General features: G+C 37.5%; 1 protein-coding gene across 5 annotated transcripts in view; it reads left to right on the forward strand.

Moving 5' to 3' along the window:
* Positions 1–22,725, forward strand: part of Dnm3 (dynamin 3) — a 535,700-nt gene that overhangs the window by 167,792 nt on the left and 345,183 nt on the right. For all 5 annotated transcript variants that reach the window (XM_005374853.2, XM_005374856.2, XM_005374854.2 and 2 more), the window contains exons 5-8: positions 11,946–12,044; positions 12,619–12,779; positions 17,624–17,766; positions 20,593–20,728. In XM_005374853.2, coding sequence (XP_005374910.1) covers positions 11,946–12,044; positions 12,619–12,779; positions 17,624–17,766; positions 20,593–20,728 — 539 coding nt within the window. The remainder of the gene's footprint in view (positions 1–11,945; positions 12,045–12,618; positions 12,780–17,623; positions 17,767–20,592; positions 20,729–22,725) is intronic.

The following is a 22,725-nucleotide window of genomic DNA, read 5'->3' on the forward strand; positions in this document are numbered from 1 at the left end:
TAAATATATATATAAATCTATAATTCAAAACTCAAAATTCTGTTATATTGGCTAGTTGACTATCTTTATGCTAATTCCATATCTTAGTTACTACAGCTTTATACTTATCTGTGTGGTTTTTGAAACAGATAATATGTGTGAGATTTTTCATTATCGCTTTGGTTATCATAGATATTTTGTATATTCATTTCAACTTTTTAATTATCTTCTCAGTTCCTACAACAATCTTCTTGAGCTGTTTGGAATTACATTAAATTTCTAGCTGGTGCTGTCCAGTATACTAGCTTCTATCCACAGGTAGCTATTAAAATTTAAATTAATTAAAAATGAAAGAAAATTTGAAGATTAGTTCTTCAGTCACACCATATGTCAAGTGCTAAGTTTCAAATGGTAAAGAGGTTTGATTGAAAGGCTGACATGTGTAGAATATCCCTATAACTGCAGTAAATTTCAGTGGAAAGCATTACTGTGGACCAATTTGGAGAGAATTGACATAACAATACCAAATATTCAAATCAGTGAAAATAGTGTTTCTTTGCATTAGTTTAGGTCTTCTCAGGAGTGTATTACATGTCTTACATACATATATATATATATATATATACATAATTAATAATTAATTTCAAATTGCTGCCAAAATATAAAGGTAATATTTATTTTTGTATATTGACCTCGTATTATATTACCTTAATAAACTCACTTATTGATTTTGGTAGCCTTTGTAAGTTCTCTGAAATAGTTTACATATGTGGTCATGATATTTGTACTTAAAAGTTTTACTTTTTTCATTACAATCTTATACATTTGATTCATTCCTGCTTTAGCTGGGCTCTCTGGTATTAAATTGGATCAAGAGGGAGTGCAGATATTTTTATTGGTTGTTATGGTTTAGATCTAGCCAGCCCCCAAGAGCCTATGTGTTCAGAGGTGAGGCATTTGGAAGGGGATTTCATCATGGGGCGCCACAGCTGACTTGCTTTTAGGAGGTCGGGTTCTGGTTGGAAGAGGCAGATCACTGGGGTGTGATCTGGAAGACTGTGTCTCCCTTGCAGACACTTTCCTTCTCTCTCTGCTTCATGTCTGCCATAATGGGAGCATCTTTCGTCTATGAGCCATTTCTTTTCTTCTATGAGCCATTTCTGCCTTGGATCCAGCTAACCAGGGACTAAACTGTGAGCCAAAATAAACTTCTCCTCTAAATTGTCGGTGTTGGCTGTTTTGTCTCAGTGATAAGGAAAGTGATGAAGACATTGATTTTTTTTCAAAGAATAACCATTTGGTTTAATTGGTTGTATCTAATACTTATTTGTTTTGTTTTTCATTCACTTCCACTCTTAGTTATACTAATTATTTAGTATACTAATAATTTAACATTAATAATATCATAATTTAGTAATTAGTTATACTAATTACTTAGTAACTTTATTAGTTAAACTTTATTAGTTACACTTGGTCACCTTAAACCCTAATCTGTGTCATCTCAATGAAGCATTACTTATGGTATCTCCATGATACTTTCTCTTTGCACTGTAGTCAGACGCTGTCTTTGTATTGGTCACTTTCCCATAACGGGGACTACCTGACAGCCCCAACTTAAAGGAAGACAGGTTTATTTGGGTTTGGTTTCAGAGAGTGCAGTCTTCAGTTAGCTGGCTTTGAGGCATCAATGGCATGGTGGAAGGGCAAGGCAGAGGAAAACTGTTCAACCCATAGTAGGAAGGAAGCAGAAAGAGAATGATGGGAGGAGCCAGGGACAAGAATACACTTCCAGGTCAGGTCCCCAGTGACCCACCTCCAACTAGGCTCCATCTCCCAACAACATACTCAGCTGTGAGTACGGCACCTCCATGACCCAGTCACATTCTGACAGGCCCACCTCTGAGCATAAGAGAGTCTTGGAGGCCATTTATATCTAACACACAACAGCCTTCAAGCAGAAAGTGGGTAATTATACGCTTATTTTGTTTCTTTTCTCTCATGTATCACAGTCTGTGCAACCAGTGTTTGATGTCTAGAAACAATTGGTTCATATATATAATATCATACATATTTACATATAACTATGAAGGATACATATGTATAAGCAATACATATTATGAAGTATATATAGTTTTCTAGTAGTTGACAGAAAAAAGAGCTGTCTGAATTCTATTATTCTCTTATACCCCAAAGAAGAAATTATAAAAACGTTTCCTACCTGAAAATTATTAGTGCACTAAAAATTTGGGGACTAAGTTATGAACTTTCTGGTCTCTTCTATTGCTTGAGTCACTAGAACAGGTGTTTTTAAAACAATAAGTGGATTTAATTTTCTAGATTTTTCTCTAAAGTCTTGTATTTCTACTAACAAAATGCCAAAGTTCTTGTATGAACTCATGTCTTCCTGAAATACTTTGCTTTCAGCAGCAAGGCACAATCAAGACAAATTGCTGTTCTGAGTTTTTCCAGTAGTTGCTGCTCTTAGCAGGTACTTAGGCTACTTTACTGGTTATCACATGATCATGAGTGCAAAGTAAGAGACTTTCTAATTTGTAATATTTTTACCTTGCCAATTAACTTTACTACGCCATGATATTTGTTCTCTAAAATGTCATTCAGAGATTCACAGTCTTCCTACTTTGTTATGCTTAGAGACTTAGGACCTACTATGCTTCTAACCAGCAAGTAGAGGCAAGAAAGCATGCAGGAACAGAGTTGGGGAATGAGACAGACCCATTCTAGAAGTGGTGTATATCACATTCCACTGGCTAGAACTCAATTACAGGCATAATGTTAGGGAGAGTGTAGCTTAGCTGTCCATGAGACTTGGAAATGTAAGTTAGTTGTATGCCAGTGAAGAAAGAAGAAAGTGGATTCAGGTGACAAATAGCTGAGGATTTAAGTGCATGTGGAGTCTGTTTTGCTTCTTCATAGCTTTGTCTATTTTGAAATAGGATTTCTCAGGAAATGTACAACTTTATACGTAGATTTTCTTATTTTTGAAGTAATTCCCTTCCTCCATTCCCACATGTTTTTCTTTCTTGCTTTCTTTTTTGCTTTCCTTTCCTTCCAGAAATATTACATCTTCCAAGTACTTTGTTAAATTCTGGACTGTTTTAGTGATCAAGATACAGTCTCTATGGCCATACTGACCACAACTTTTATGTTGTTTAGTATTTTACCTAGTATCATAGAAAATAATATTATCTGATAATTTTGAAAATGAAAGCTGCTATTCTGAATAGGTGGAGGTAATAAAAGAATAATATTTATGGAAAACTTATAGGAAAAAATTAAACTCTTCCTATTCATTACTGATTGCTTTCAGAAATAAATTATTCCACAGTCTTTGCCAAAGAGAAAGAACAACGTTTATTTCAAATCCTCCCCAATTCTACTAAAACTCCAAACAAAAACTGAATTAACTGATGAACATCTAATTTCCTGTCTGTTTTTAATTTTGTTGTACATATTTTTACATTAACTCTACGTTGATTTTTTTCATTGCTGTTGTTTCATTGTATACAGTGTTCCAAATTAGTTTTCTGGCAACTGATAATGTGGTTCGTGGCTTGGTTTTGTGCCACCTCTTAATTAGATGAAACAACATACTACTTATAAGTTAGTTGCACATGTAAAATGAAAAATTGGCTGCGTTGTTTTAAGAAAATCACTGTGTGCTAACCAAACCTAGGTAATATGGTAGAATAATATCCTATATCTTGTTTGAAATTTGTATGTCAAGTCTTCTTTGATTCCAAGCCAAATAAACTTATGCTTCTTGTTCATTTATTCATTTAATAAATAGACATCTGTTGGCTTGTGTTTAGATGTAACTCCAGTGCTTTATGCATTCATAAGTGAGGCTTATCCAGAGAGGTGGCTGGATCTAGAGTGTGTGATGCTGGAATTGATGCATGGTGCAATGCTAGAATCAACAGTACTAAGATTAACAGTGTGAGTGCTACCTGCCCTAAGTAGCCTGAGTAAGATATAAGAAACAGAAAGAGCTGTGGTGGTCCCTTGTTGCTTTTGCTGCCTTCTGCCTGCCATGGACTGTTTCTTCTCTGTGATGTTGGTCTGTAATACCTCCCTGTCCTGGAGCCTGCTGATTATGGACTGAACCCTCTGCAAACTGTGACCTAAAATAAACCTTTCTCCCTTTGACTTTGTGCGTTGCGTATGCTGTCTCAACACTGAGAGAAAAGTAACTAAGGCAGCATATACTGAGTTTTCATTTTGTGTTTGGCATTTGTATAAGTGACTCAGAATATATAGATTATGTGTAGTTTCTGTCCTTGGAGAGTTTGTGGCTTATTGAATAAGACAAACATATAAGCAAGTGTATAAAGAGCTTTAAGGGCAAAGAGAAAAGACCTTGGCTTATGTTTTTTGGCAGCCTATGGGCCTGAAAGGAATTTTGAAGAATGGATAGGATTTGACCAAGAAAAGAAAGTAAAGATACATAGAACTGAAGATGATAGTTTTATTTTAAAAATTTAAAAACTAACAAAACAACAATGAAGACAAAATCAAAACAACACAAAAACAATAAAAAATATACATGACCTCAAAACAAAATGATAAGAATTAATAATGGTTGCTATCTTACATACTGTTATCTTCAACAAATTTGCTCAGTCCACCAGATGTAAAAATGTAAGACTGATCAAATAATCGAAGATGATAGCATTTGAAGCTCAGGAGATAAGAATGATGATCACTTGGAGAACTGAAAGTCACTGAATTTGACTGCAGATTAGAATAAGTATCTGATATAGGTACTGGTGAGAAATGGAGCTGCTGGATCTCAATACTTGTTTTTTAAATGGTTTTATGTTCCACATACTTTACATACATATGTTATGTTATTGTATTTAATTGTTTTGATGAGTAAAATTATTTTTACAGGTTTTATGTATACAGCAAAAATATATAAAAAAGTACTGATAGTTTCCATATACTCCAATTGTATAGCTTTACCCACTGTCAGTATCCCATACAAGAGTGGCACATTTGTTACAATTGATGAACCACATAGTGATAAATCATTATCACTCAAAGTCCATAGTGCACATTAGGTGTAATGGTTGATATATTGTGTCGATGTGAGAAGTTTAGAAGTTTAACTAAGCAACTCAGCAGGGAGCCAGGGTCCTTACTTTGTAAACATCCTCATCCTGTGCAAGAGGAGGACATGGAGGTGGTGTGGCAGATAGCTTGCTTAAAATATAAGGGAGGAAAAGAGGCTTGTTCCTCCCCCTTTTGCACTTGTTGCCTTTGTTGTCTTCTGCTGGCTTGAACTGTTGCCCCTGTGCCCTGCCACCCTGTCTTGGAGCCAGCTGATGACAGACTGGAACCTCCACAAACTGTGAGCTAAATAAACCTTTCCCTTTTTAATTTGGGTATTAGGTATTTGTCTTAGCAATGAGAGAAAAGTAACAAAGACATTTAGGTTCACTCTTGGTGTTATAACTTCAGTAGCTTTGAACAATGACATATGTCTATCATCGTGGTATCATATAAAATAGTTTTACTGCCTTAAAAAATCCTTTGTGTTCTGCCTTTTAAGTGCTCACTTCCCCTCAACCCTTAAGAAGCAGTAATCTTATTTGTACTATAATTTTGTCTTTTCCAGATTGTCAGACAGTTGCAATCATACAGTATAAAGCTTTTTTTTTATAATAGCTTTATTCACTGGATAATATGCATTTCAGATTTCTCCATGTCTCTTCATGGCTTGATGGCTCATTTTTTTTTAGCACTGAGTAATATGCCATTGTCTGAAAGTACCTCAGTTTATTGATCCATTAACATACAATGAATATCTTGATTGCTTCCAAATGTTGGCAATAAATCTGCTATAAATATTCACATGCAGGTTTGATGTGGAAGTTTTAACGCATTAAGCCAATACAGGGAAACACAATACCTGGATCATATGGTAAAGGTGTTTTTTTAGAAATCACCACATCATCTTCCAGAGTGGTTGTATTATTTTCCATCCTTATCAGCAAGAGATGAAAGTTCTTATCCTCCTCTTCCTCACCAACATTTGGTGCTGTCAGTTTTATAGATTAGGCCATCCTTTTAGATGTGCAGTGATACCTCAGTTATTTTAATTGCTATTTCCCAATGACATGCAATATTGTACATATTTCCATATGCTTACTTGCTTTCTACTTATCTTTTTGAATGAGGTATTTGATCAGGTGCTTTTCCAATTTTAAAATTGAATTGTTTATTTTCTTCTGTTGTAAGAGTTCTTTGTATGTTTTACAGTAATGATTCTTTATCAAATGTCTGTGTGTGGTGCCAATATTTTCTTCCTATCTGTGGTTTGTCTTCTCACTGTTCCAGTACTGTTGTTGCTGAGCAGAACTTTTGATATGTGTCTGAAATTAAGATAGCTATTCCCACTTTTCCATCAGTGCTAGCATGTTATCTCTTTCCCTATCCATATACTTTTAATCTATATGTATTCTTACATTTAGAGTGGATTTTTGTCTATAACATATAATTGAGTCATTTTAATGGGTCTTGGTTTTCTGCTCGTAGGTTCTTGCTCTGATAAATTATGATTTTTGTGTTCACCTGTACCGCTAAAATTTTGGCAGCAGCTTTCTCTGTGAGCTCACATCTCTGAAAGATCTATGAAGAGTTATTGATTTTTCAGCTTGTTGCACGTTTTATATGTTATGAGGATGAGCCAGTAGTATCTAAGTTCTTTGCTTTCAAGGCTGGAGTCCCATTACTCAATTTAAATCATAAGGTGGTTGTTTTCTCCTTTTCCTTGGTGTGTTAGAGAGAACATATAATAATTTGTCCTTCAAAATGACAGTCTTTTGAGAGTTAAAAGGAATGTTGTTAATAATTTTCCCAGGACAATATACATACTCTGTGATGTGCGGTTGCCATCTTACAGTTTCCTACTGATTAACTAGCAAGGGCCACGCATAATCTGATCCTTGAGCCAGTGTATGTAACCTTTGTGCTATGTAAATATCAGAAACACCCGATGGCCAAAGTTAAAATAGGGAAGGTTCAGTTAGCTCACAGTTTGTAGAGTTTTCAGTTCATAGTCTGCTCGCTCCAAGGCAGGGTAGCAACCCTAGGAAGCAACAGTTCATGGCAGGCATTAGGTAGCAAAGCAAAGAGGGATGACCATAACTTTTTCTATCACTTATATCTTATCCAGGTCCCTTAGGACAGGTAGCACTTATACCCTTAATCCTAGTGCCCTTAATCCTAGCACTGCATCATGAATCAATTCCAGTGTCATTCTAAATCCAGCCACCTCGGAATAAACCCCAGGTATGACTGTATGAGGCTTTGGGGAAACATCTAAACACAAGGCCTAACAGACTTTTTAGGCAAGTATAGTTTTCCTCTCCAACTCTACTTCTCTCAATCTGTATAAGTGAGAAAATAACAGTACCTATCTCCTATGGTTTTTATTTTGTTTTCTTAATGAAGCTGGCACACAATCAGAGTTGAACAATGCACTCTACTTTATCCAGGTCTTTAGATTTTCTGGAGATTTCTTTTAAAACCTTTGAAACCTCTTCTGACAATAGCTTTTTGAGATCCATCTATGCAGGTGTTGAGTCTGCCAGCAGGAGTTCCTTGATTATTTTAAGATGTGTATTTGTGAAAAGGAAAATAGTCTGCCTTACCATTGCTGATGTACAACTAAGTGTGAACATGAATACCTTTTCAGGAATAAGATGGTAGTAATGAAAATACTTTTATAATCAATAAATTTTATAATTTATTTTCTTAAAGCTATAGATATATATGCCATATACAAGCTATATATATATATATATATATATATATATTTACATCAGTCACAAAGGCTGTTAATAACAATTGAGTCCCTTACTCCTCCTTAACTCCTTATCACTGATTTCTAGAGGCAGCTACTTTCAATCCTTCTAGCTGTTTCTTTTGATAGTTACATACATGTTTCTATGGAATATACTATTTATTGCAGCTGTCATGTTTCATTTTGTTTTTAGTTTTATATATTTTCATTTGACTTTACAATATACATACACATACACACTTCTCGTTCTCCTCTGCAATGTGATGACATAATCATATTTTGTGGTGAGAATCTTTATAATTCTGAAAATATTATTCACTGCTAAATCATGTGATTAAGTTATGATTAAATTTCCCTTCCTTGTATTATACTTTTTTCTTTGAGTTTGACTATTGTCTCACTTTTGCTCTATCGATCTATCTACCTGTCATCTCTCTATCTATCTATCATCTATCTATCTGACCTTAATGCTTTCTCAACTGTTCTGCAGAAGTCTTACTCTCTCAAGATCTTTAAAAATATTAGGCATTAAGATCCTATCACCATCATTTGTGTGGGCATGTGTGTGTGTAAACATCTCTTGGAAACTGCCTCCTCTCATTCCAGTAGATATTTATTGCTATTTTTATGACTCTATTCTGAGATCTACACCATCCTGAAAATTTTCTTTTTTTCTTGGTTGTATCCTTGCTTCCTGGCCTTCTTTGTTGGTGTTCTTTCTTGTTCTATAGAATAAATCCTTTAATTGTTGCCTAAGAAAGAGAGAAGAGGAGAGTAAAATATTTGGTGATTTTGCAAGTTAGAAAGTATCTTTTTCCAGAGTCACATTTGTTGATAATGTAGAACTCTAGCTTAGAAATTATTTTCTTTTGGAATTTTGAAAACACTGCTCTATTGTTTGTGGTTTTCCAGTTTGCTGCTGGAAATTCTAATACTACAGGGATTTCCTGTATTAGTATTCCACACTTTTTCTGTGGCTTTTAAAATTTTATCTGGGAGCTTTTAAGGATCTTTTGTCTGCTCCTAGCGCTTTAAAACTTCAATGATAAATTTATGTGTGTGTGTTTCATTTCGCGTTGGGCCCTTGCTGAGTTCATCCAATTTATAAAGTCTTTAACTTTATAGGTCATTTCTTTAAATAGGCTCTCTCCACTCCCTAATTGTTTCTGTTTGATCTTTTTTTCTCTGCACTATCAATTATTCGGGTATTGGATCTTCGTGGTCATTTCTTAGTTTTCAGAAGTGTCTTTCCTTTCCCATTGCTTCTTTTTCTTTTGCCTTCTGCAAGGGTTCCTTCACTATTTTCCAACTAGTCTACTAATATTTTTACCTCTTGTATTTTAATTTTTGGGACTTTTGAGGTGTCTGGATGTATCTTTTATGGCATTCTGTTACTGTTTCAGGAGTGAAATGAGTTTTTCTTTTTCTTTAAGCATATTAACAAAGAAATAAGGTTTTCTTTCATATTTCACATTATCTTTACTTTCTCCTATTTTTCAGTGTTTATTTTGGCCTCAGACAAAAATCTGTGTTTATCATTTGTAGTTATAAACAAAATATTAACAGGTGGTTGGATGGTCAAAACCACTACGTGAGTGTGCCGGACTTACTAAGTGGTAGATTTCACAGCAGGGCAATTTGTTGGATTTTCAAAATTTGTGTTCCTGTAAATGTCAGCATCTATGTTTTTCTCTTGGAATGGGGAGTCTCCCTAGATAAAGTTGTCACAGCGTCTTGCTTGGAAGAGGTAAAAGGGCAGTGGGGAGTCAACTGTCTGCCAGCAAGCTCTTTCTTAAAGTTAGAGAAGGGAACTGGACTGAGGGGGGAAAGAACCTTACTGTCCAGTACGTTGAAATTCACTAATCAGCCTCTTTCCATATCTGACCCTTCAAGGGCTGCATGCCCTTTAATTCAGAGGTTTCTCTAGCTCAGTCTTTCCAAAAACACGAACCTACACAGTCCTACCAGGATGGACAAAGACAGTGTCCAGCTGTGTTAGCAATGAAAATCTGATTGCTTTCATCCCGGGCCGCTGTTTTCAGCCTCATTTGTCACCATCCTTCTTCATCATGTTCAGAGTTGTTATCTCTCAGGATCCAAATCTCTCTGAGATACTTTAATATAAATTACCTCATTTCCGGGCTTCTTATATTATTGATTTTCTTGAATTCAGTTTTGTACTTTTTGTGGTCTGTTAGTTAGACTTCATCCTTCTGGGCCTCTATTTTCAATTTTTTTTTCCTGTGGTTTTCTTTCATTTTTGATACTTGGTTTAAGCTTCTTGGTTTGCTTGTCTCTTTGTTTTCACTGTGAGAAACATACTGGTTCTAAACTTGGGCCCTGGAGTGACCGGGCTCATCACCTGTCTATGACTATAGATTTAGGGAAATTTAGGTTCACTGTGTCTTTGTTTCTTGATCTTCAAAAATTTGTACCTGTATTATTTTTTAGGGTTAGAATATTTAAGATATACTAACCATTTAAAACCGCAGCTGGCTTAATAGATATTAGCCATTATTATTTTGGAATAGTTTCAAACAAAATATAATCTATTTTCAAGTAACCAGGTTTAACTGGACACACGCAGAAATATTTAACAATATCAACTGCCGAGCAAATACTGTCAACTTCACGAACAAAACAAACCATATATTTAAAGTGCTACATAAAATGTCTAGGTTCCAATATCATTTACTGGGAGGAACCTTAGAGTTCAGTCTCTAAATCTTTGTTTTTCAGAGGAAGAAAATTGAGACTCAGAATGTTGAATGGCTTGCCTTCAGGGTAGAAGCCAAACTTCACAATTCCTGGTTTAGTTTTCATTAAATCATATTTCATTTTCTAAGCAACAGCAAATACTGCGGAACCTGTAAGCTTATTTTTGATGGTGGCACTAACCTGTAACTGATTTATTTGTTTGTTCATTTTAAGTACTTAGAACCAGATCTGTAATAATCCTTGGCTTATGACAAACTGTAATCATTGGTTCATGCACAACCTACTTGTTTGTTTATTTGCTTTTAATAATATAATATATAAAAATAAAGCACCTATATTAGGTGGAATACTTGAGAGGAAAGTTAAAAGGAAAGTTAGTTTCCATTCATGTAGAGCTCAAAAATAAACTCATAGTTGGGTGCTGCATAATGATTTTGGTTCAGTACACAGTGTGTATATATGACAGCAGTCCAGTAAGATCACGATGGAGCCAAAACACTCCTATTGCCCATGAAACCACGGCCATCGTAACACGGTAGTGCAGTACCTTGGTTATGTGCTTTGGGAATGCTGATATAAACAAACCTACTGCACTTCCAGAGCTGTAAAAATGTAACATGTAATTATGTACAACACATAATAGTTACTAATGATAATAAATGTTAGTGGTTTGTTTGTTCATTAATGCATTATTTTTGCAGTGCTAGGGATTGTACCCATGGACACTACCACTGAACTATATTCTCAGCCCATTTGATATTTTTAAATTTTGAGATGGAATCTCACCAAATTTCCCAGGCTCTTTTCCAATTTGCAATCCTTCTGCCTCAGCCTTTCAACTAGTGGGATTACAAGTGTGTGCCACTGTGTCCAGCCTATACCACACTATTGAGCACTGGGTTTGAGTCTATTTCTTGTATTTATAAAAAATACTGACTGTGAAACAGCATACTGCCAGTATGGTGTTTTACACTGGCAGCGGCCTCATACATCTTGTGTTCGCTGTGTCTCTCCCATCAAGGCACCACTTTGAGAGATTGTTCTATACCACGTAACTTCACGCAAGCGCACCATATGATGTTTTGCATTGGGATGAAATCTACCAATGACACACTTCTCAAAACATATGTTTGTGGTTAAGCAATGCCTGACTGTATTTAAAAGTATTTTGTGCTATAGTTATTTGTTTTTCTTTCTTGGATGGGAAGTTATTTTATGGATAGGTGATCTTGTAGCTCTCCTTTTTATCATGTAGAAATTCCCCAGAACTGGATGGCAGTGGATTAGAAGCGAAGTAAGATAGAAAAGAGAAGGAAAAGGATAGGGAATATGAGCTTTACCTTCAGCACTGAAATATATAATCTTTAAAATTTGTTAGTTTTCTGAAAATGTTGTGATGCTCTGTTTGTTTATGATGCAGGTCTGAGAACGATTGGAGTGATCACCAAATTAGATCTTATGGATGAAGGAACAGATGCCAGGGATGTTCTAGAGAATAAACTGCTGCCTCTTCGCAGGGGTAATGTACTGTCCTCTATACAGAGTTTTCTTTGATAATGTGGCAGAGAAACACCTGGGAAACCACTTGCTTTTAATGCACCCTCTGTTGTGAGAAATGAATTTATTAGCTAAACTTTCAATAGAATGGCACAGTATTCCCAAATGATGTGTTAAAATGATCTAAAAAGAGAACTATTCTTAAAATAACAGGAATTAAGAAAAAAACAGGAAATGGAAAGGGCTGGAAGGGAGGTTATAAATATTCATTGTACACTACAGAAATATATACCATTCTGTTTTAAGTGTGATAATTATTTGCCTGCTATATGACACAACTGGTAAAGAGACATGCTTTCTTAAAATGCATAAAGCTTTTCAAAGTGAGCAACATTATCTTCTTAATTCCAAAAATTATCCTTAGCCAAGTCAGCAGTCTTTTTAAACTACAGATGTCTCAGATTATGTTTTATGAAATGATCCACTCTACACGCTTTAAAGCTAATTTTTGGTTTTTTACTTGGTCTCTTCAAGAGCCTTGAAATCTCTCTAGAAAAAGTGACTGAAGATATGTAAAGTCCTTTGTTTTGTTTCAGGTTACGTAGGGGTAGTGAACAGGAGCCAGAAGGACATAGATGGGAAGAAGGACATTAAAGCAGCCATGCTGGCAGAAAGGAAGTTTTTCCTTTCCCATCCTGCTTACAGACATATTGCTGATCGTATGGGCACCCCACACCTGCAGAAGGTCCTCAATCAGGTAAAAACATTGTCTCAAGCAACAAGAACAGTTATGAAATCTGTTGACTACTGGAATTCATATTTCTTATTTTTAAATTTATATTTCCAAAATTTACCTAAATTTAAATTTATATTCAGCTGAAATGCTAGGAATTTTGAAAAATGAATATGAATACTTAGATCCACACTATTACTCTTCTTAGTGGATTGGATTCACCTTAATGTTTTTTATGACAGTGCTCAATGCAGAAACATATACTTCTGTAGGACCAATGAACAGGAATATACACTGGAATATGCACTCACTCACAATGTGTAGTTATCTTAAGAAGTTAAATGTATGTAGCTCTGAAAATTTGATATCTTGGCATCTGTTTTTGAAATATCAAGCTGTAATTATTAGCTTAGACTTTCAATCACAAATTTTTTATGGTTTTAAGACTGATTTTTTTTCTTAATTTATACTCTTCAAAACAACGAATCCTGATAAAGCAATCATGTATTTCCACTAATCTAAAATAACCCATTTCCCTAAAATAAACACAATTGGAATTGGCCTTCTGCCTACTCCCCTCCTTGCACCATACACAATTTCCCTACAGAACCTCAATACGCTTACTTGGTGACACATATTCATTCCCGTGTTGGAGTTAAGTGTCATGACAGATGTCATTGTCATTGAGTGCAAGGCTCTTTTCCTGAGTTTTTGTTACAGTTGACTGTATCTGGTGAGCAGGTTTCCTTACAAATTATAAATTGTGCTCTAACTCCTGTCTTTTAAAGTAGTCAATTGATCAGGTAGTTATAGAACATCCTGATGTAGCACTTTAAAGGTATCAGCAGAGGGTGTCACAGTAAATGATACTGCATTTGCACCAGTTAGAGAAAACAGTTGGAGACACTTCAGAAACTAAAAAGCAGTGGTATGTTTCTATTTTGGGTGGCACAATAGAAGCTACTATAAGCTTGTACTTTTAAACTAAGGACAGGAATATATTACTTTAAATGATAACTTTAACACTTTCAAGAAGATACCTAGGAGCGATATAGCCAGGTTAAATGGAATTTCTACTTTTAGTTTTGAAGATTCCCCATACTGATTTCCATTGTGGTTGTACCAGTTTACGTTCCCACCTACAGTGTACAAGGGTTCCTTTAAGTTAAGGGTAAAGAATATTTGCAAACTATGGGCATCACTTGGTTGTATCATTTTAAAAATATGAAATATTTTAGAGATGTAGCACACCGGTTTGTCATCCAAGAACCAACATATTCTACGAATATAATCAGGACTGATGAAACTTTTTAGATTTCTGCCTGAACACCTGTATTGGTCTAGGAAAAGTACAAATAATCTAAGAAATCTTAGAGAAAAATCACTGATATGATTAGAAAGAAGGAAATGATTGACTATTGATTACAGGTGATCACTAAATTATGACATAACTGGGTTGTAGATGACTGAAAATTGAATAAATTGTGCATGGAGTACCTGTTCTTTCCTGGATAATCACTATTGTGTCTGAGGTCTTCATACTATGTTTGAAACTAGGAAAAACTTTCCTTGCTGATTCAGTGTGTACCAATACCTCTAACCCTAAAGGACAGTTTCCATGGAAAAAACTAGAAGAAGCCATTGCATTTTTGAGGAAATGAAAGAAATGCCATTATACCTCGAAGGCAGAGGAAGAGGGGGTGAGTTGTAAGGATGAAGATGGAGATGTAGACAGTGGGTGGGTCGTATAAGGTTGGGAGGCCAAATTAAGGATTAGTAGCAGGGATTCATTTCAGAGATCTGGGAAGAAGGATAACATGATTAGCTCTGTGGCTTACAAAGACTGTGGTATAACACACAGGAAGATTAACTGTAGACCCGTTAGGAGTAAAACTGGGAAAACCAATTAAGAATAATAAGAAAAGTTATGATGGCTTGGTCTCAGATACTGCTATTGGAAGTGAAAAAACCCAGTGTATTCGAGAAATATTTAGGAGACTTGAAAACTTGGTGGTACATTAGAGCGGGTGGCTGATGGATCGGGAAATCCCACGTTCGCAAATCGTTATGAAGTAGATGCAGAACCCTGAGGGGAAGATCAATGTCACGGTGGCAGAATAGCACAGTGTGGCAGTATACTTGAACTATCTCAAGTCTGTGGCAAAATATCTAAAATAAACAACTTATAAAGAAGAGAGATTTATTCTGGCTCATGATTTCAGTGTGTGGTTCCTTGGCCCTGTTGCTTTGGGCCTACGCTCATGGAAACTATCATGGTGGGAGCTTATATTAGAGAAGGGAGCAAAGAAAGAGAGAAGTACACAGGATCCCAATTCCCGCTTCAAAGTCACACCCCCTCTCCCCATGGCTTGACGTCCTTTACCCTGTTGCTTTGAGCCTGTGGCAGCATATCACAATATATGGGAGCTGGTGGTTGAGAAGTCTGCTCAGCTCATGGTGGTCAGGAGTAAAATGAGAGAAAAGGGGTCAGGGTCATAGTATTCCTGTTAAAATCATGTCCTAGGTGACCTTATTTTCTTCCTTTAGGCTCTGCCTCTTAGGGTTGCACCACTTTCCCAAAGCACCACAGGCTGGGAACCACGCCTTCAAAATGTGGGTCTTTTGGGGGGAAAGGGGGCACCAGATCCAAACCATAGCAATTATTTATTGAAGCTAGGACGCATTGAGGCTGAGATGTCATTGACACATTTAAGAGGAGGAGTCAAGAAAGTGGTCAATTATATAAGCCCAGAGGAGAGATAAGAAGTCCTGTTTGGAATTAATGTTTTAGAGGCCATGGGTTTGGATGTTCACTGAAGCCCTGGATGGGATGAGATTACCTTAAGAGAGAACAGGGAGTAAACAAAGAGGCCTAATACCATGTTTGAGAAATCTCAATATTGCCAGTCCGGTGAGGATAATGAACTATCAAAGGAGATGGAGAAGGTTATGTCTAGAATGGCTAGAAGGAAAAGTAGAGGAGCTGGGGTTATGAAAACCAAGGAAAGAAGTAGTTTAGAAAGCCTGGAAGGGGCCACAATTTCCTTCACTGTTGAGATATATGAGAAGCAGAAAATGGAAACCAAGTACTTTTATACCAGCTCACAGGGCAATTTTCTAGGATTTCAGGTGTGCTATTATTTTGGATTTGGGCCCTTACCTCTTGTGACACTGCTACTAGGAATGTATTCTGCTCCATTCTATTGTTTTCTGCTCTGATAGTTACAAGAACAACACATGCTTGGGTATGAACACAACAAATCCCACTTATAGGCAGGGGGTGTACTATAGTCAAGAACTATTGATAGTTACTTAACTATAAATTTGTTGAGTAGATTTATTGAGGTAACTTCAGATACACATAAAGATGATCTAAAATAATTTCTTGTCAGTCTGGATATGTTCTTTCAAATTATTTTTCTTTCTCTTGTATTTCTATGAAGTTTATGTTATATGTTTCTCCTCATTCTCATTTTATTACCCAAGCATGTTAGGAAAATTACCTTTTTTTTCTTTTAATTCAGATTTTTCTTCAAATTATAGAGAATATATGGCAGAGAGCTGAGAATATATGGCAGAAAGCTGAGCAATCTGGGGTTATACTGAGTTTGGTTTTTAATGAATCACATACTGTTAGGTGGTATTGTAGAGAAGTTTTCATTATATTGAGCTCAGGATACCTGGGACCTCAGAGGAAATGACAAGCACATGGCCAGGTAGAGATGTCAGTAGCAGAGAAAGCTTCCCTTTCTTGGTCATGGAAGTTTTAGGTTGATCTCCCTGAAGGCAGAAGGAGTGACTAGCCAGTGTTGGACTGAGGCCTGAGGTGGAGCAAAGAGGAAGCACCTGGCTGAATTTCAAGGGGCAGAGAAAATTAATAGTGGGTGCCAGTGGCATCTTTGACTACCTGAGATCCATAAATGGGGTAATCCGTTTGCCCTCAAAAACATCAGACAACACCTACAACTTTGGGCTTCCTTCATTCCTGACACATTTAACTTAAGGTTACTTTCTATGTGGTAGGTGATCTAATAAGCCAATCCATGCTGCAGTGCTATTGGGCAGCTTCACGATGACATTAGCTGCATTTTAACAGTGTCTTCCAACACATAAAGACATAATTCAAGTTATGGAGTTAACAATATCCTTAGTTATTGCAGGCTGATCACTGTACAGCAAAGGCTAAATAAAAAGAGGTAAATGGAGTGATTTCAGGGCCCCAGGAGGATCAAAGCCCTCTCACATAGTTCAAGGTTCTCTCTGGGCTAAGACCGTGACCTTCTCCGGGTTGCCCATATTTATGTGGTTATCAGAAAAAGGGAGGAGAGCACTCAAGAAGGGCAGAACCACTCAAGGACTTCTCTAAGTAAGGTATGAAGTTAATCCACTGAAGAATGAGATGCCTGAGGCTATAGTCTTCATCTGGTTGAGATCTGACCAGGTGTCCTTGGCTGTAATCTTGTCTTGTCCTTTGAGGCTTTCTAGTTTCATCCACCACTACAGGTTTAGCGACTCACAGAGGCTTACTATGAGTCAACCATTTCCAGATAAGGAGCCTAGGCCTTGGACAGATTCACAAGTGAATACAGAGAGCTAATTGGTTACTATTAAATCCTGCTCAGAGCCACTTTGTAGTGGTCTCCAACATCAAGTGAGTTATCTAATTGAAGGAATTTTGAGCAACTCCAAAGGGTAGTGAAAAGAGATGGGGCTTCTTATTACTTACCTAACCTCCTTAACCTATCTCTATTTATATTTATGTCTCTATAGATCTAAGATTGTAAATGATTAGAAAAACAGTGAGGGCTGATTTTTGTCTCATGAGTTCATCTTTCATCTACTGTACCATTTTCTTTTGTTTTCTTTAGCAACTCACCAACCACATTCGAGATACCTTGCCCAACTTCAGGAACAAACTGCAGGGGCAGTTGCTGTCCATAGAACATGAAGTAGAAGCTTACAAAAACTTCAAACCAGAAGACCCCACCAGGAAGACCAAAGCCCTCCTGCAGTAGGTTACCTTTCTCTGCCTCCTTTCACCTTAAACCGATTTCTCCAGTTTGCTTTTGTGTTAGCCTATTTGTCAGGTTGCTTTCTAGGCTTGATAATTCTTTTTTGTGTGTGTGGTACTGGGAATCGAACTCAGGACCTTGCACTGGCTAAGCAGGAATTTGTACTACTGAGCTATATCCCCAGCTAGGCTTGATAAAAAAAGCAGCAAGGAAATGGGGATTTCTCTGTGAATTTTTATACTGTATTACAGAATGATGTTTTGCTCTTATTTGGTTATTAACTTAACCTATTACCTAGTCTCATGCCCAACTGAATTGTGTTAAATTGGACTTAGTAAAACTCATAGTGATCAGCAAGGTTATTTTTGTCCTTAGTTTTATTGTTGGTTTTGTTTTTTGGTTTTTCTCCGGTACCGGGAACCGAACTCATGACCTTGCGCTTGCCAGGCAGGCGCTTTTGCCGCTGAGCTAAATCCCCAGCCCCTGTCCTTAGTTTTAGAAGTGAGTAAATATAGACAAAAACCTCATCTGAATTTTATCAATGTTTTGAAAGATGTTCCTTGTCCTTATTATCTTTTTATTTCAACTATTTCATGTGACTTATCTATGTGCATTTTTCCCGTGGGAGTACAGACAATAAGGCCACATTTATGTTTCTTTTTCTGTTTTGGTAACTATCTTAATGGAGCTCTTTTAAAGCACAGACGTGAAAACTGCCAAGCATCTCTTACTCCTGCACCTCTTGTCTTGTCCTTGGGTTAGGAGATTTTTCTCTGGGTTGTGCTGGGGTGGTCGAGTTGTTAGAGAGTTACCAGCACCTTGTGTCTTCTCCCTTTGTTCTCTCCCTGGATCCTCTTTGGGTTCATCTGTCCCTTTATCCCTGAGCTGCCACTTCCATCAGGTCCCTCTGAACTGAAAGACCCCTGCCTGAGGTGTCTCCCTAAAAATGATATTTGATACTTCCTATGGTGCCATAATCCTTTTAAGTGACATCTTAAATGAATCACCTTATATTTCTTCATTGAAAAATTATCAGCTCATACTAAGGTAAAAATTTCTCTTAGATGTGATTTTTTCCCAGTTCCCTTGGTTTCAGTTAAGCTCTTGTAGAAACTCTTCAAGTTACAGAGAAAGGAAAGCTATTTCTCTCCAGGCCCTAGGTTGTTATCGTAAGATCCACAGAAATTGGAATGCAAAGACAGTTTTGCCTCTGTGACTTCATGGGACTCAGATTACAACATTTTTCACAGTTAGATTGTTGGCTTGAAAAGAGCTGATTCAGCTCTGTTCTCGGGCCCTATCCTTTCTGTTCTGTTTCTCTGCTCCTGCCTCTTTTCTTCCTCCAGTCTCTTCAAGCACTCTACTCATAGTCTCTCACAACCCAGAGAGAAATCTCCTAACCCAAGGACAAGACAAGTCCTAGGATATTGTCAAAGGTTCAGTAGTACATAAAATTTTTGTCTTCGAAAGTCAGAGTAGAGTCTGGGAATATGAGCAATTAGTTATTTCAGCATCTGGTAAGTACTATTTCTGGTAAATATAAGGCATTAGGAGCCCATACAAGGAAGTAGTGATGTGTGAAGAATGGTGTGAATGAACCAAGAAAATGGCGTTTGAGAAGGGAAGTAGAAGGGGAGTGTGTCAGGAGGAAGGAGGAGGCTAGGAGAACAGTGTGAATTTTAGTGCAGCTGTTTCTCAGGTCATTGGGTGGGCCAGGTGATACGCAGAGTACAGGGGAAAGAGTAGCTAGATATAAGTTCTCTAAATTTTCCAGTGTTTCAGGCATCTGCTCTATTATACTATACTGGTGTTTTAAAACATTCGCAGGAGGTGCTTAGGGACAGAGCACAGCCAAGTCGCGGGGTGAAGCAGAAGTGTCCTTGTCTGAGGCATGGAAAGAAGTGGAGTGAAATATGGGATGAGGTAAAAATGAGGTGCGCAGGGAGGCCCTGAGTCCCTGCTCGGGAGGATGGTGCCATCTATCACGAGGAGAAATTTGGGAATGCAGAATTAGCTGTCTTGGGAATGAGAGAAGTGAATCAGTTCATGTTTCAGATATGCTGAGCTCAATGCAGCTAAGAGAAAATAAAACTCTGGTAGACAGCTAGGCCAATCACTCCCCAAAACTAACAGCTAGAAATGAAGGTCTGGAGAAGCTGTGCCTTCTTGATAATCCTGGAAGCTGTGGCCTTCTTTGAGATCACCTAGGACAAGCATTTAGGACAAGCAGGAGAGACAGAGCCTGCGGTACTGAGTGGCTCCTGAAGTAGGAGGTTTCAACTGGAGCAGATGGGACACTGGGAAACTGTGATGTCACAGGAGTGGAAGTGCATGTGACTAATTTAAATTTTATGATATAACTTTAAGTTTTCATTCAGGTATTCTTTAAATAGCATTTCATAGTTGTAACTAAATAGTCAGAATTCTTTTCTTCTTTCTTTTTTTCTTGAGACAGGGTCTCTATGTAGTTCAGGCTGGCCTTCAACTCACTAGGTAACCCTGGCTGGTCTCAGACTCCTAGCAGTCCTGCTGCCTCACCCTCACCCTCCTAAGTGCTGCGACTACAGGTGTGCACCCCCCTGCCTGGCTCAAAATTCATTTAAAGACAAAGATATTTACAATATTTACACTTGTTATATGTCTAGAATCTTAACTGGGCATTTCACATAATGAAATTTAGGGAGCTGAACAAGGTACAGTGTTAGCTCTACCAGTAGGTGCCACTAAGAACACTCGAAAAGGATTTCAAGGAATAATCATGGACAAATAAAATGAGGAACGCAAAGCTATGCAACGTTAACTTGAATTTCTCTTTCACACCATAGGATGGTTCAGCAATTTGCTGTGGACTTTGAGAAGAGAATCGAAGGGTCAGGGGATCAAGTAGATACTCTGGAGCTCTCAGGTGGTGCTAAAATCAATCGCATTTTCCACGAACGCTTTCCTTTTGAAATAGTGAAGGTCTGTACTGAATGTCATTTTTGCCTCTTTCATTCTACTTTGTTTTCATATTCTTTGTTTTACAAATCCCTTGATATAATATTATGTGAGTGGTGTGGGACTAGAGAGTGCTTTGAACAAAAAACCTTTAAACTTGGGTAATGAAATTCAGGAGAGAAATCTTTTCATTTCTGATTTTATCTAATGAGATTTAACAATACTTCCAATCATTTAAAGTAATGCTGAGTTTTCTGTAATGTTTATGTATTGTCTAATTAATTTAGAAATATTTTTGAGCACCTACCATGTGTCAAAGTTCAAAACAGAGGTGGTGCCAGTGATCAAACTAGAACTCTTAATTTGTCTAGTGGGGAAAGATGGGAAATTAACAGACAACATGAGCAAAAGTAGTACTAGTATAATATGAGGTGAAAGCCACTTTTAATGAAATGTTTAGGCAAGTGATGTCTGAGCAAGGGACCCTGAAATCATGACAGAACAGCACGAGTGGTCAGCCATGGAAAGATCTGGGGGAAGAGACTTATGCAAAGGAGGAGCACCTTAGGTGAAGCCCTAACACAGCAAGTGATAAGAAAGGTGAAGCATGGATGTGCCTGTAGCAGAGTGATGAGGAAGAGGAGGACAGTGAATTCAGAGAGAGGAAGGAGGTGTCTAGATCACAAGGGTTAGAGTCTCTGGGTTAGAATGATATGTTCACATCAAACAATGGGCAGTTTGCAGGGAGGTTTAAGCACGGATGTGACCTAATTTGCTTGATGATCCTGAACACTGTGCTAGATTGTAAAGGGGCAAGAGACAGGGAAGGCAAGGAAAACAGTGAGGCCAGACCAGAAGTGGGATCACTTTATGGAGGCCTAAAGCTTCTTCAGTCTTGGTAGCTCCCTTTAAGATAAAGAATATAAAATTATAAACATAGGCCCAGGGTCTTGGAAGAGGTCTTTTCCAGGGAGAAACTCTGAAACACGAATTTCACTAGCTTCCCAGTAAACAAAAATAACCACCTGAGAGAGAATGGAGGTAGGTGAATGAGATGGGATTTTTGGATATGGGGGTTGGAAAACAGAGAAGATTCTAGATGATTCCCAAGGTTTTGATTTTCACAGCTGTGTGGTGGTACCCATCAGATGAGGGAAAATGAGGAAAAGCTGTGTTGATACGGAGGTGTGAATTGAGAGTTCTGCTCTGGGCTTGCTAAGTATGAATGCCCTGTAAGGCTGTTAAGCAGTTTTAGACTCTGCTATTTGCCTCACATACAAAGAGGTGGAGGCTTATGTCATGGTGTGGGAAGCAGATGGGTAAATTGATAGTTTTATTAAAATGTGCTAAGTAAAGTGATAAACTTCGATGCAGGGTGCTATGGAAACACAGCCCACAAACATGAATCTCAGGCCAAGTGCTGAAGGGAGCCAGGCTGCTGGGCTGAGTTTGGAAAAATGGTGGCTGGCGAAGCACTAAGAGGTGAGGGGGGTGGTTCTGATAGCAAGGGAGGAATGATTAAGGAGCTGAGCTGTGAAGCCACAATGTGTGGGTAGAGACCTAAGACAAGTCGATGTTCTGGAGGACCAAGGAAGAAAGGAAACAGAGAGACAGAAGGCAGGAAGCTGGATCCGAGTCAGAAAAGAACCCACTGTTCTCTGGATGTCCCTTCCAGAACGCTGCTCCACTACACTCTGATCCTATTTCCAAGTAGGTTTATGGTACCTAGGACTTCTGGGAACTATTTATACAGTAATCTACCCCATGTTGGCTTGATGGACTATTACTAATTTCCTTTTATAAAGTGGCCTTGAATTCAGGTGGTTAAAATGGCCAGGGAGAAAACAAAGCGACTGTTACTCTCAGGACAGCTATACTGCTGTTGCACACCAGCTGACACCGACATTTATGCATCCACCTCAAATTTACTGTATTCAGCAAAGCAATAATTCTATACCTCACGTGAATGGCTAGATTTATGTCCAGAAGGAATTCTTTATGCACAACCCTTCTTATACATA

Source organism: Chinchilla lanigera, unplaced genomic scaffold (assembly GCF_000276665.1).
Source record: "Chinchilla lanigera isolate Chin_1 unplaced genomic scaffold, ChiLan1.0 scaffold00005, whole genome shotgun sequence".
In the NCBI taxonomy this organism is placed as follows: Eukaryota; Metazoa; Chordata; class Mammalia; order Rodentia; family Chinchillidae; genus Chinchilla; species Chinchilla lanigera.